This window comes from Mobula hypostoma, chromosome 9, assembly GCF_963921235.1.
Source record: "Mobula hypostoma chromosome 9, sMobHyp1.1, whole genome shotgun sequence".
NCBI lineage: Eukaryota > Metazoa > Chordata > Chondrichthyes > Myliobatiformes > Myliobatidae > Mobula > Mobula hypostoma.
The window spans coordinates 62619204-62631478 of NC_086105.1; the positions used below are offsets into that span (position 1 = coordinate 62619204).

General features: G+C 44.0%; 2 protein-coding genes across 3 annotated transcripts in view; one reads left to right on the forward strand and one right to left on the reverse strand.

Annotated features, from left to right (window-relative positions):
- glt8d2 (glycosyltransferase 8 domain containing 2) overlaps nt 1-1862 on the reverse strand; it is a 69293-nt gene extending 67431 nt beyond the window's left edge. The window contains exon 1 of the mRNA XM_063059719.1: nt 1786-1862. The gene's annotated coding sequence lies outside the window, so the exon portion shown is untranslated. The remainder of the gene's footprint in view (nt 1-1785) is intronic.
- Nucleotides 1863-1925: 63 nt separating this feature from the next.
- LOC134351767 (host cell factor 2-like) overlaps nt 1926-12275 on the forward strand; it is an 80591-nt gene continuing 70241 nt past the window's right edge. For both annotated transcript variants that reach the window (XM_063058404.1, XM_063058405.1), the window contains exons 1-3: nt 1926-2104; nt 8912-9060; nt 9264-9424. In XM_063058404.1, coding sequence (XP_062914474.1) covers nt 1945-2104; nt 8912-9060; nt 9264-9424 — 470 coding nt within the window. In that variant the 5' untranslated portion in view covers nt 1926-1944. The remainder of the gene's footprint in view (nt 2105-8911; nt 9061-9263; nt 9425-12275) is intronic.

Genomic DNA, 12275 nt, shown 5'->3' on the forward strand with positions numbered 1-12275 from the left:
CACTTTGGAAGGAAGGACAAACTCCAAGGCAGAGTACAAAGTAAATGGCAGGATACTTGGTAGTGTGGAGGAGCAGAGGGATCTGGGGGTAGATGTCCACAGATCCCTGAAAATTGCCTCACAGGTGGATAGGGTAGTTAAGAAAGCTTATGGGGTGTTAGCTTTCATAAGTCGAGGGATAGAGTTTAAGAGTCGCGATGTAATGATGCAGCTCTATAAAACTCTGGTTAGGCCACACTTGGAGTACTGTGTCCAGTTCTGGTCGCCTCACTATAGGAAGGATGTGGAAGCATTGGAAAGGGTACAGAGGAGATTTAGCAGGATGCTGCCTGGTTTAGAGAGTATGCATTATGATCAGAGATTAAGGGAGCTAGGGCTTTACTCTTTGGAGAGAAGGAGGATGAGAGGAGACATGATAGAGGTGTACAAGATAATAAGAGGAATAGATAGAGTGGATAGCCAGCGCCTCTTCCCCAGGGAACCACTGCTCAATACAAGAGGACATGGCTTTAAGGTAAGGGGTGGGAAGTTCAAGGGGGATATTAGAGGAAGGTTTTTTACTCAGAGAGTAGTTGGCGCGTGGAATGCACTGCCTGAGTCAGTGGTGGAGGCAGATACACGCGTGAAGTTTAAGAGACTACTGGACAGGTACGTGGAGGAATTTAAGTTAGGGGCTTATATGGGAGGCAGGGTTTGAGGGTCGGTACAACATTGTGAGCTAAAGGGCCTGTACTGTGCTGTACTATTCTATGTTCTATGTTCAAATCTCTTGGGTGCCCAAATTTTTGCATGGTGCTCCTTTCCTTTTTTTCACTCTAAAATTGTACAAAACAAAAATAATACACAAATCTTGCTTAAAATGTTGAAAAAGAATGTTTCATCTTTAACTTTATGACTTTCGGACTCTTCTACTCACTTAACTATTTACAGCAACAGAGATCTTGACCAGGGGTGCCCAAACTTTTGCATACCACTGTAGATAGTAATATTCCACCCTCACACACAAAATGCTGGAAGAACTCAGCAGGTCAGGCAGCGTCTATGGAAATAAACAGTCAATGTTTCGGGCTAAGACCTTTTTTCAGGACTGGAAAGGATAAGGAAGAAGATGAGGGAGAGGAAGGAGGACAAGCTAGAAGCTGATAGGTGAAGCCAGGTGGGTGGGGGAGGGGGATGAAGTAAAAAGCTCAAGAAGATTGGGGGACTGCTTTGCAGAGCACTTCTGCTCCATCTCCCAGTGGCCATCCATTTTAATCCCAATATGCATTCCCACTCTGAACTGCCAGTCCACAGCCTCCTGTTTGGCCATGATTATGCCACACTCTCAGGTTGGAGGAGCAACACCTCATATTCCAGCTCAGCAGCATCCAACCTGATGGCATGAACATCAATTTCTCCAACTTCTGGTAATGTGTTCACCCCTCCTGCCCTTCTTCAATTCCTCCCCCTGTCCTCCTACCTCTTCTCCTCACCTGCCTATCACCTCCCCCTGGTGCCCCTCCTCCTTCCGTCTCTCACATAGTCTACTCTTCCCCACTTTCTTATTCTGTTATCATCGCACCCACACACACACCCCGACCTTTTCCAGTCCTGGTGAAGAGACTCGTCCCAAAACGTCGACTGTTCACTCCTTCCCATAGATGCTACCTAAACTGCTCTGGCATTTCGTGTGTTGGTCTGGATTGCCAGCATTTGCAGAATCTGATGTGAAAGTGTTTATGATTCCGCCCTCCCGTTCCCTGTGTGTCTTTAAGCTAAGGTGATATAAAAGGCAGCGAGTCTTGCCTCACGTTCGTCGGGTACGGACGAGGTAGCCGCCGCCGAACGGTTCTACCAGCCTCCATTGGAGCGAAGCCACCCCGTGCCCCTCCTCCTCTGTTTACCCATCCGGGCACCCGGAGGGGGCGGGGCCGGAGCGCTGCACTCTGGGGAGGGCGTAGTAAGATGGCGGCTCCCTCTCCCAAATGGAGACGGGTAACCGGAGCCACCGGACCGGTGCCGAGGCCCCGACACGGTCACCGCGTGGTTGCCATCAAAGAGCTGATGATTATCTTCGGCGGCGGCAACGAGGGGATCGTGGACGAGCTGCATGTCTACAACACAGGTGGGCGGCGAGGGGGCAGGGAGGACGACAACAACAAAAAACACAGCGGCTGGGCGCCATTTGCTGCCAGTCTCCAAGATGGCGGCCGGGCCGGTGGTGCTTGAACCGGCGGCTGAGGCTGCCGGTAACTGGCAACACCATCCGCAAGCTGACTCTTCGGCCCCAAACTGGTTGCTGCCCCCGTTCCGGGCCGGCGGCTGCTGCTGGCGAGAGCTGTCCGACTGAAGCGGCAGCAACCATGGCTGTGAACTGCCTAACCTGATTCCTTGTCACCCCAAACTGGCAGCTACCGCCGTCGGGATCTGTCCTGACTGGCTCCTTGTCATCCCGAACCGACGGCTGCCGCGACCGGGAACCATCCAACCCGGTCCCTTGTCATCCCGAACTGGCGGCTGCAGCGGCCGGGACCCTTCCCACTCAGTCACTTGTCATCCCGAACTGGCGGCTGCCGCGGCCGGGAACCGTCCAACTCCGCAGTTTATCTGGGGGCGCCAGGGTAGCTCCTGTCCCGGTGTCAGTGCGCTCAATTTCTCTGCTTAAGTTATTGTGAGGTGGAGGGGGGTGGGGAGATCGAACTCTCCACCGGGCGGGAGGATCCCGGCGATGGGAACAGTGCTGCAGGCCCCAGGGCAGCTGTCTTGCGCCGCCAGCACCGGTTGTCACCCACCCAGGGAATTAAGAGGCAAGAGTTTAGTTACTGGCCACCTCTTATAAGCACGGCTTGAGGGAACGGGGAGTAAGTGAGAGCGCGGTGGTGAGGCAGAAGCCGGTCCCATTATCCTTACTTAACCGTTGAGTGTTGAGGGGTTTTAAAGGGGAGTTAGCTCATCCCGAGGCCTGCTGCTCCTTCCTGGCCCGTTTTTTTTTATTGATAGTGGGCTGGGGCCGGGTCGGAGGAGGAGGAGGAGGGACCACGGGTGGCCGGACCGCCAGGCGGCAGGGGGCGAGCGCGTTCGCTCTCTTTGTTGACACGGACGCTGGGGACTGCCGTCCGAGGAATTAACTTCGCAGCCAATCAGCGTGCGTGACACCGCCTCCCTCCCCCGGTATCTTGGACGCTGGAGACGCTGTAGTACGCTCAACATGCTGGAGGAATTCAGCAAGTCAGTTAGCATCCGCTGAGGGATCTGAACCGTTGACGTGTCGGACCGAGATCCCTCATCAGTCTCTGGCTCAGGATGTTAACTGTTCACTTTCCTCCGTTGGGGGCTGCCTGACCTGCTGAGTTCGTCCAGCATTTTTGTGCGTTGATCGCACTTTATCCTTTCATTTTCCACTGCTCCTTCTGCCAGTCCTGATGTAGACTCTCCACCCCATCCCAGTACCCCTACAGATTCTGATTCGCCCTCCCTGAGCTCCGTTTTCCAGCATCTCTTATGTTTCCACTACCCATTCTTTCACCCCTCTCTTCATGTGATTAGTTTCCCCTTCATACCTCACCACATAGCCTTGCCATGTCCCATCTATTCTTAGTCACCCCTTCATACCCAAGAGTTCAGCCTCCCCGTCATAATTAATAAATTGGTTTATTGTTGTCGCACATACCAAGGTATTGTGATAAAATTTTATTTTGCATGCCATCTGTACTGCTGCCACAGTACACCTCATGACATAGGTCAGTGATAATAAACCTGATCTGATTCATCCATATATGTAATTTCATCACATTAGTGTGCTAATACAAGGGAAAGCAATAACAATGCAGAATATAGCCTTACATTTACAGAGAAGGTGCATGGAGACGACAGAGTACAAGGACATAACGAGGTATATTGTGAGGTCAAGAGTCCATCTTACTGAATGACATCCATTTGATAGTCATAACAGCAGGGTAGAATTTTAAATGATAATTCCACTATTTCCCCAGTGTACATCACTCTCACTTTGTATACTGCGGCATCATTAATTTTTCCCTTTGTATTTTCCCAATGTTTTGTTTCAGAGATCCTAATCTGGCTGTTTTTATTTAATTTTAAAATATGAATGATTTTTTTTGTTAAAATTACTCCGGATGATATTAGTACATTTCCTTTCATAAAGGAGTTAAGACATGTCTTTGAACTACCAGTATAGATGCCAACTTTTTAATTCCAAATTTATTTTAATTAATTGTGTCAAATTTAGAAAAGTATTTGGTGTAGCTTTTAGTGATCTTACTGAGAATGATGTGATCTTTGCATCACTAGTGCATGCCTCTTGGACTACCAGTAGCAGCCATGTGTCAGATTAGCACAGCACTTTATCATCAATCCATAATTTTTACGCCTGCAATCCATGTGTGTACTTCTCTTCCCTTTTAAGAAAGTCCCTTAAATCTTTGGCTACACTTTGGGTCACCTGGTCTTGTGCCTTGGTGTCAAACATTTAACTATTGTCCCTTATGGGATGTTTTACTAGATTTGAGGTCCTCTATGAATGCAAATTATTGTTTCATTTTCTGAGGGGGTTGGGGAGGGGAATTTCAAAATTTGTGCTTTGCTCTACAGTAATTTATGGGCATGTTTTAACTGGTTTTGGACCAAGTCTGTGTGAGCTTTAGAGCTATGATATTTTTTGTAACAGGAGTTGCAGCACATCACAGATCTGCTTCAATCTTTGCTTGTTTACATTTTTTGGATGTGTTTTAAAATTGCTGCTTGGAGACTTTATAGAAATTACACTTTCTATAGTGCTCCCCCTGCTGTGCATATCTCTGCTATGCAAAATGCACTGTTGTACGGATAATATTGACGGGAAATCCTGATGTTATTTTAATATGCATAAACTGTTTTAGTTCCAATTTTCTGTCAATTTTTTTTGGTACTGTTTTTTTAAAAAACATTTGCAATGAATGATATGGGAGGAAACATTTTAATTTGATATCTGTAAATGCAAGAATATTAGGTAGCTGCTGAATTTTTAAATATCCGTCTGTCATAAAACATTTGAGATCCAAAAATATAAAATGTAACTCTTTATACTTTAAACATTCATCTACATATCTTACTTCTTCAGCTTAAGTATTATTTTCTATTTATTTTCTCTGGAATTCATTAATCTAATCTCCACTGTTCCAATAACTCTTCCCTTGATTTTGTCACTTCAAATGTATTAATTTGGTTCCATGGATACTGCCGTCTCCAAGGACTTGCCCAATAAGCATATTTAGTATGTGGTACTATTTAGTGAATGGCAGAAGGGTACCAGAGTGAGCTAATCCTTGGTGGTCAAATACAAGACACATAGGCATGGAAACTCTCCAAGACTGTTGCCTTAAGGCTGATTGTGATCCTGCAAGTAAATTCAGTATTGACCAGGGGTTGTACCCTTGTAATTTATAAGTCCTATAGATGCTGCCTGGCCTGCTGAGTTCCTCCAGCAATTAGTGTGTGTTGTATGGGATCATACAATTTTTCATGTTAATCAATGAAGTTTTCAGAATAATAGCATTGTTGCATTGTTACCCAAATAAAACTCACTGAGATAGAGATTTGGCACCATTCTTTGACTGGAATTTATAGATAGAATTTTTGCATTGGCCTTTATTGGTTACCTGTGCTGTACTCTTTCAGTAGCTTTTACATTTTATTCTTCATTGTTATTGTTTCGCCTTATTCTAGCTCAATGCACTGTGTAATGATCTGATCTGTATGAGCAGTCTGTAGGACAAGCTTTGCACTGTATCTTGGCACGTGTGACAATAATAAACCAAATCCAGTATCAAGTAACGTCTTATGGTATAAGCTAAAAATGCAATGATGAAGCTGTTATTTTATTTGCAGCAATATTCTAATTGTCCTGAAGTATTTTGGGGTATAATTGTGATTAAGGTTGTCATAGCTAGGGGTGGTAGTGGGGATAAGCTCCCACTACCTATAAAGTGCTCCAAATGGCTTGCAACTCAACAGCCTCTGACAACCAAGTCCAACTCTTGGGCTTCATGTGTAACTTAGCTACTAGGCTTGGCGGAATTGTTTCTACTGACAAGAGGACGGGCAAAGGCGGACCACTGGCTCCTCAAAACCATTTGCTTCAGGCAGGTAGGGCTCATCAGTCTTGGACAGCAGTGCGCCTAGGAGAAGGAAAACTCTGATTTTAAATCTCTGCTGTCTTGTGGCCATACCCACCCATGGGAAAGGCTTTGGGAGTAAACCCTGAGGAAATAATCTGGAGCTGGGGTCCCTAAGGCAGTTTGATGTTGCTTACAGCTTCACTCTGGCAACCTCTGCAACGACACTGGTGCCAAGCTGTATCGGTGCTTGCCCTTTCCTTGGGCTACATCAATGACGTGGAAAGGGGGAATCCGCTACATGGGCAACAGCCGGTTCTTCAAATCTTCCCACCCAGGCCTGCGCCCTGGAGAGGACACAGTCCACCAGAGGCGCAAACCCACGATCCCCTAGGATCAACGGCTGCCTACTAATCAAGTGATGTGGAAATACAAAACTGTTCCTGTGCAGCAGGGTTTCTGGGGCACATTAGAATCAATGTACATGTCTTTTTCACTACATTTGCAGTCAAAGCAAAACTTTCTTAAAGGTTCATTTTAAGAAATCTATTTTTATTCTTCCTGATATTGTTCTTTCTGCACATTTTACAAAATACATCATATTTTCCAAGAAGAAAAAACATATTGCTGTAATTAATGTCTTAGATGTACATATACCTGAGGAATTGTTTGTCCGTAATGAGGAAATGAGTGCTTGAAGATCAAGACTCAAACTGGAACCAAGATCTGTAGGGCAGTTGTGAACCTGTCTCCTGTAAGCATCACTAACATGCATTACCTGTGCTAGGCCCCCAAGAGTGGGAGAGATGCAATAAAACTGAGGAATCTTTATCCGACCATTCATATATCCTGATGGTTCAGCATCAGGCACACCAGGTGATGTTTCCTGTGCTCCCTCCCTGGTGTCCCAGCTTTTGTGTTTAAAATTTATTCAGGAAAATACTAGTCCAGCAACACCACAGTCCTGAACATGTCAGGTTACTGTGCTACCAATATTGTCTTCACAAAATCCTCTGGCCAACGTCAGAGTCCTCTTCTATGTCAACACACTCAGTATTAAAGCCCTAATTACACCTGGTGAGCTCCATTTAAAGGCTTTGCCTTTATCGAGCCCAACACCTGATACAGACGCTCCATTCCAAACACCTTCACGTCAAAAGAATAATAAGTGGGCAGAGGAAACAGTTCAAGGGTGTTCTCAAATCCTCGAAAATGTGTAACATCCTCACTGACTTGTGATGATTATGACTGAATAAAATGGCAAAGGAGCATTTAGGATAACACTGAGTTTGTTTTGTCAGGACCATGCAGAAGCCCAACATGAATGGCAGAAGGAGCACATCTCTCCACAAACAATCTACCCATCCACCCACCCTGTCAATTCCTGCTGTAGCTGAGCCAGACTCTGCAGGTTGCATGTTGGTCGCTTTAGGCACCTGGAAACCACAAAACCGGAATAAAAGCAAGTCCTCTTCAACCCCAAGGAATGCCTAAGAGGATGAATGAACACTATATTCTTGTAACCCATTTATGATGTGAAGCATTTCATAGTCATAGTTATACTTTATTGATCCCGGGGGAAATTGGTTTTCGTTACAGTTGCACCATAAATAATAGTAGTAGAACCATAAATAGTTAAATAGTAATATGTAAATTATGCCAGTAAATTATAAAGTAAGTCTAGGACCGGCCTATTGGCTCAGGGTGTCTGACCCTCCAAGGGAGGAGTTGTAAAGTTTGATGGCCACAGGCAGGAATGACTTCTTATGACGCTCTGTATTGCATCTCAGTGGAATGAGTCTCTGGCTGAATGTACTCCTGTGCCCACCCAGTACATTATGTAGTGGATGGGAGACATTGATCAAGATGGCCTGCAACTTGGATAGCATCCTCTTTTCAGACACCACCATCAGAGAGTCCAGTTCCATCCCCACAACATCACTGGCCTTACGAATGAGTTTGTTGATTATGTTGGTGTCTGCTACCCTCAGCCTGCTGCCCGAGCACACAACAGCAAACATGATAGCACTGGCCACCACAGACTCGTAGAACATCCTCAGCATCGTCCGGCAGATGTTAAAGGACCTCAGTCTCCTCAGTAAACAGGGACCGCTCTGTCCCTTCTTGTAGACCGCCTCAGTGTTCTTTGACCAGTCCAGTTTATTGTCAATTCCTATCCCCAGGTATTTGCTTAATGCATTAAAGGAATTTTATTGCACCCTGATGTATATTATAATAAGATAATCTAATCAAAGGTTTAAGTCAAAGATTTTCTGTTACCAAGTTCAGTGTCTGTTTCTATTGAAAGTTTTACTTACTGCCCGTTACATCGCAGCAATGAAGGTCCTCCATCTTTGTCTGTCCTTGTCAGATGTCGAAGGATTCTTCATTGCTGTTTCCATAACAGGTTTGTTCTACCAGTCTGGGTTGTTAGCCCTGAGCTGAACCCCCAAACTGGGAGGATTGGTGGACCATTGGCCTTTACCCTTTGACCTGTTTGGCATGGATGACCCTACCAGGAGCCAGAGCATAAAGCCCTGACTCCAGCTAGCATAGTTCTCCGGGGTTATTGAGGCACGCAAGCCTCCTAACTATGTGGCCCTCTTGGTGGATTGAAGGTTTTGTCCCAACAGTGGAAACTTTTAAGCCTGTTTTAATGGCAGTTCGTCAGTTTAAAAAAATAAAAGTATCCTTAAAAAATGAATTTTTAATAGTCAAATGTATTAAATATGAAGGACAACGTATATATTTTTCCATGAGATGTTTTACACAGTACATTCAACCCTGTCTTCCTTTGTTCTGTGCATATTTTATTGCAGCCACAAACCAGTGGTTCATTCCTGCCGTTAGAGGGGATATCCCACCAGGCTGCGCAGCTTATGGTTTCATTTGTGATGGTACCAGGATTCTGGTATTTGGAGGAATGGTGGAGTATGGAAAGTATAGCAATGATTTATATGAGCTGCAGGTGAGCATTGCTTTCAGCTGTCTCATTTAACAATTTTCAAATATAAATATGGTGTCAATATGAACTTCTCAGAACCCTTGATCTTCATTTTAGAAATCTGTGAACTGCTCTTCTACCACTTTGATAAATTAGTTGAATTCTCTTGTTGTGTGTAAGTTATTTTTTTAATTGCCAATTGTAAATCTGATTTACCTTTGTTCAAGGCAAGTCGGTGGGAGTGGAAAAAACTGAAACCAAAACCACCCAAAAATGGTCCACAGCCCTGTCCCCGCCTTGGTCATACCTTGTGTCTGGTTGGTAATAAATGTTATTTATTTGGAGGTTTGGCAAATGACAGTGAAGACCCAAAGAATAATATTCCAAGGTACTCTTCTGTTTCTCATATATAATGAAATGTTCTTTCTTATGAACGTTGGGCACTGTAATGGTCTTTGGATAAACTGATCATTGGTTGGTGCACATTAATCTTGTTTTTATTTCACCTAGATTTATACTTTGGATTAACAGAATTTTTAAAAAAAAACAATTTGTTCAGAATATATCAGTTTTTTTATATTGCATTTATTTTGACTTGTATCAATTGCGATTTTCAGAGTGACAGTAAAATTATGAATTCTCCTGTCAAAGTAAATTGTAATATAAACCTGCCACTTTGAACTATCTTGTTACTTTAGTGGTTACTTAGAAGAGGCAGATGTAAGAACACAGCTTCTTGGGCTGCCTGTTCAATTAAAGAAAATGTCTAATGAACTTGTCAATGAATTCTGATTTTAGCAGTGGAAATATTTTGTGGATGTGAAGTGAAATGGATATGTATTGCACTTCGATAGTATAATTTTAAGCAAACTCATCTCCAGACTCCTAATCCTGGGACTCAGTACTTTCTTTTCCAATTTGATTGTTGACTTCCCGGTCAACAGACTGCAATCAGTAAGAACAGGCAGCAACACCTTTGCCACAGATACTCTCAAAGCTGGCACCCCCACAAGACTGTCTCCTCAGTCCCCTTCTCTACTCTTACACAGACACACACCCACACATGGGGCACACTCTTGTGGGAAGAGCATTGGTACAAAATGTATATATGTTGCAGATCTTATACAGTGGCATGCAAAAGTTTGGGCACCCCTGGTCAAAATTTCTGTTACTGTTGTCACATACGCCGTGATGGGTTAAAGATCCAGCAGAAATGGAAAACACTTTGGAGTCCAGTATTGCTATTAACTAATGATATTTATTAGTAACTACACAATACAGTAATATAAATGCAGATATATCAAACAGGTTAGCAATGATTTTATATATATATATTTATATATAATATGTGGAAATATATGAAAACCAAGCTTCTTCAAGTCTAGGGGTAAATAGATAGTCTTACAATGATGAATAAAGTTCATTTCAGTTCGTGGTATTGAGTTGAGTAGTGATGGGGAGAGAGAGAGGGAGAGACTCGAGTCTTCTGGTGAGCTGACGCCATCGATCTTCCTGTTGTCCTCCAAAATCCTTTAGAAGTCAGTGACTGTGACCACCACAAAGGGGACCATTCTTCTGTGGTGGAATTATCAACCCAGGCAAGGGTTGGACACACGAATAACTCCCCACTGGTCACACCCTTTTCACACTGCAAGAGCCACTGATCAATCTGCCTGATCAATCCTCCAAAACCCACCTTTTCTGTGGGCACAACAAAGCTCATTCAGTGTCCAAAACCATGTGTCTCCAGGGCTTAACAGCTGACTTTCTATTTATCTCACTGTGCTGAATACTAGCTGTCCATCAGGCAGCTCCTCTCTTCTCTCTCTGTAAGAACTTGGAAGCTGCTAGTGTCCTTGTAGAAAGTATAAACAAACTGTGAGCAGTCTTTGCCCCTCTCTCTCTCTCTTTCTTTCTCACTCTTTTTAACAAGGTGTCTGGTGTTGAACAACTCTCTCTTTTCAAAAGCACAATTCATAGTGGTATTTCAGTACCCCGTCACACTGTGAATAGCTAAGCGAGTAAAAGATGACCTGATTTCCAAAAAGCATAAAGTTAAAGATGACACATTTCTTTAATAATTTGAGCAAGATTACTTTTTTATTTCCATCTTTTAAACAAAAAAGGAAAAAGGCCCGAAGCAAAAGTTTGGGCACCCTGCATGGTCAGTACTTAGTAACACTCCCTTTGGCAAGTAGCACAGCTTGTAAATGCTTTCTGTAGCCAGCTAAAAGTCTTTAAATTCTTGTTTGTGGGATTTTCGCCCATTCTTCCTTGCAAAAGGCTCTAGTTCTGTGAGATTCTTGGGCCGTCTTGCATGCACTGCTCTTTTGAGGTCTATCCACAGATCCTCGATGACGTTTAGGTCAGGGGACTGTGAGGGCCATGGCAAAACCTTCAGCTTGCGCCTCTTGAGGTAGTCCATTGTGGGTTTTGAAGTGTGTTTAAGATGATTATCCTGTTGTAGAAGCCATCCTCTTTTCATCTTCAGCTTTTTTTTTTACAGATAGTGTGATGTTTGCTTCCAGAATTTGCTGGTATTTAACTGAATTCATTCTTCCCTCTACCAGTGAAATGTTCCCCGTGCCACTGGCTGCAACACAAACCCAAAGCATGATCAATCAGCCCCCGTGCTTAACAGCTGGAGAGGTGTTCTTTTCATGAAATTCTTCACCCTTTTTTCTCCAAACATACCTTTGCTCATTGTGGCCAGAATGTTCTAGTTTAACTTCATCAGTCCATAGGGCATGTTTCTAAAATGCATCAGGCTTGTTTGGATGTTCCTTTGCAAACTTCTGACGCTGAATTTTGTGGTGAGGACACAGGACAGGTTTTCTTCTGATGACTGTTCCACGAAGGTCATATTTGTGCAGGTGTCACCGCACAGTAGAACAGTGTACCACCACTCCAGAGTCTGCTAAATCTTCCTGAATGGGGGTTTTGATTTGCCTTTCTAGCAATCCTAAGAGCAGTTCTCTCGGAAAGTTTTCTTGGTTTTCCAGACCTCAACTTGACCTCCACCGTTCCTGTTAACTGCCATTTCTTAATTACATTACGAACTGAGGAAACGGCTACCTGAAAACGCTTTGCTATCTTCTTATAGCCTTCTCCTGCTTTGTGGGCATCACTTATTTTAATTTCAGAGTTCTAGGCAGCTGCTTAGAGGAGCCCATGGCTGCTGATTGTTGGGACAAGGTTTGAGGAGTCAGGGTATTTATAAAGCTTTGAAGTTTGCATCA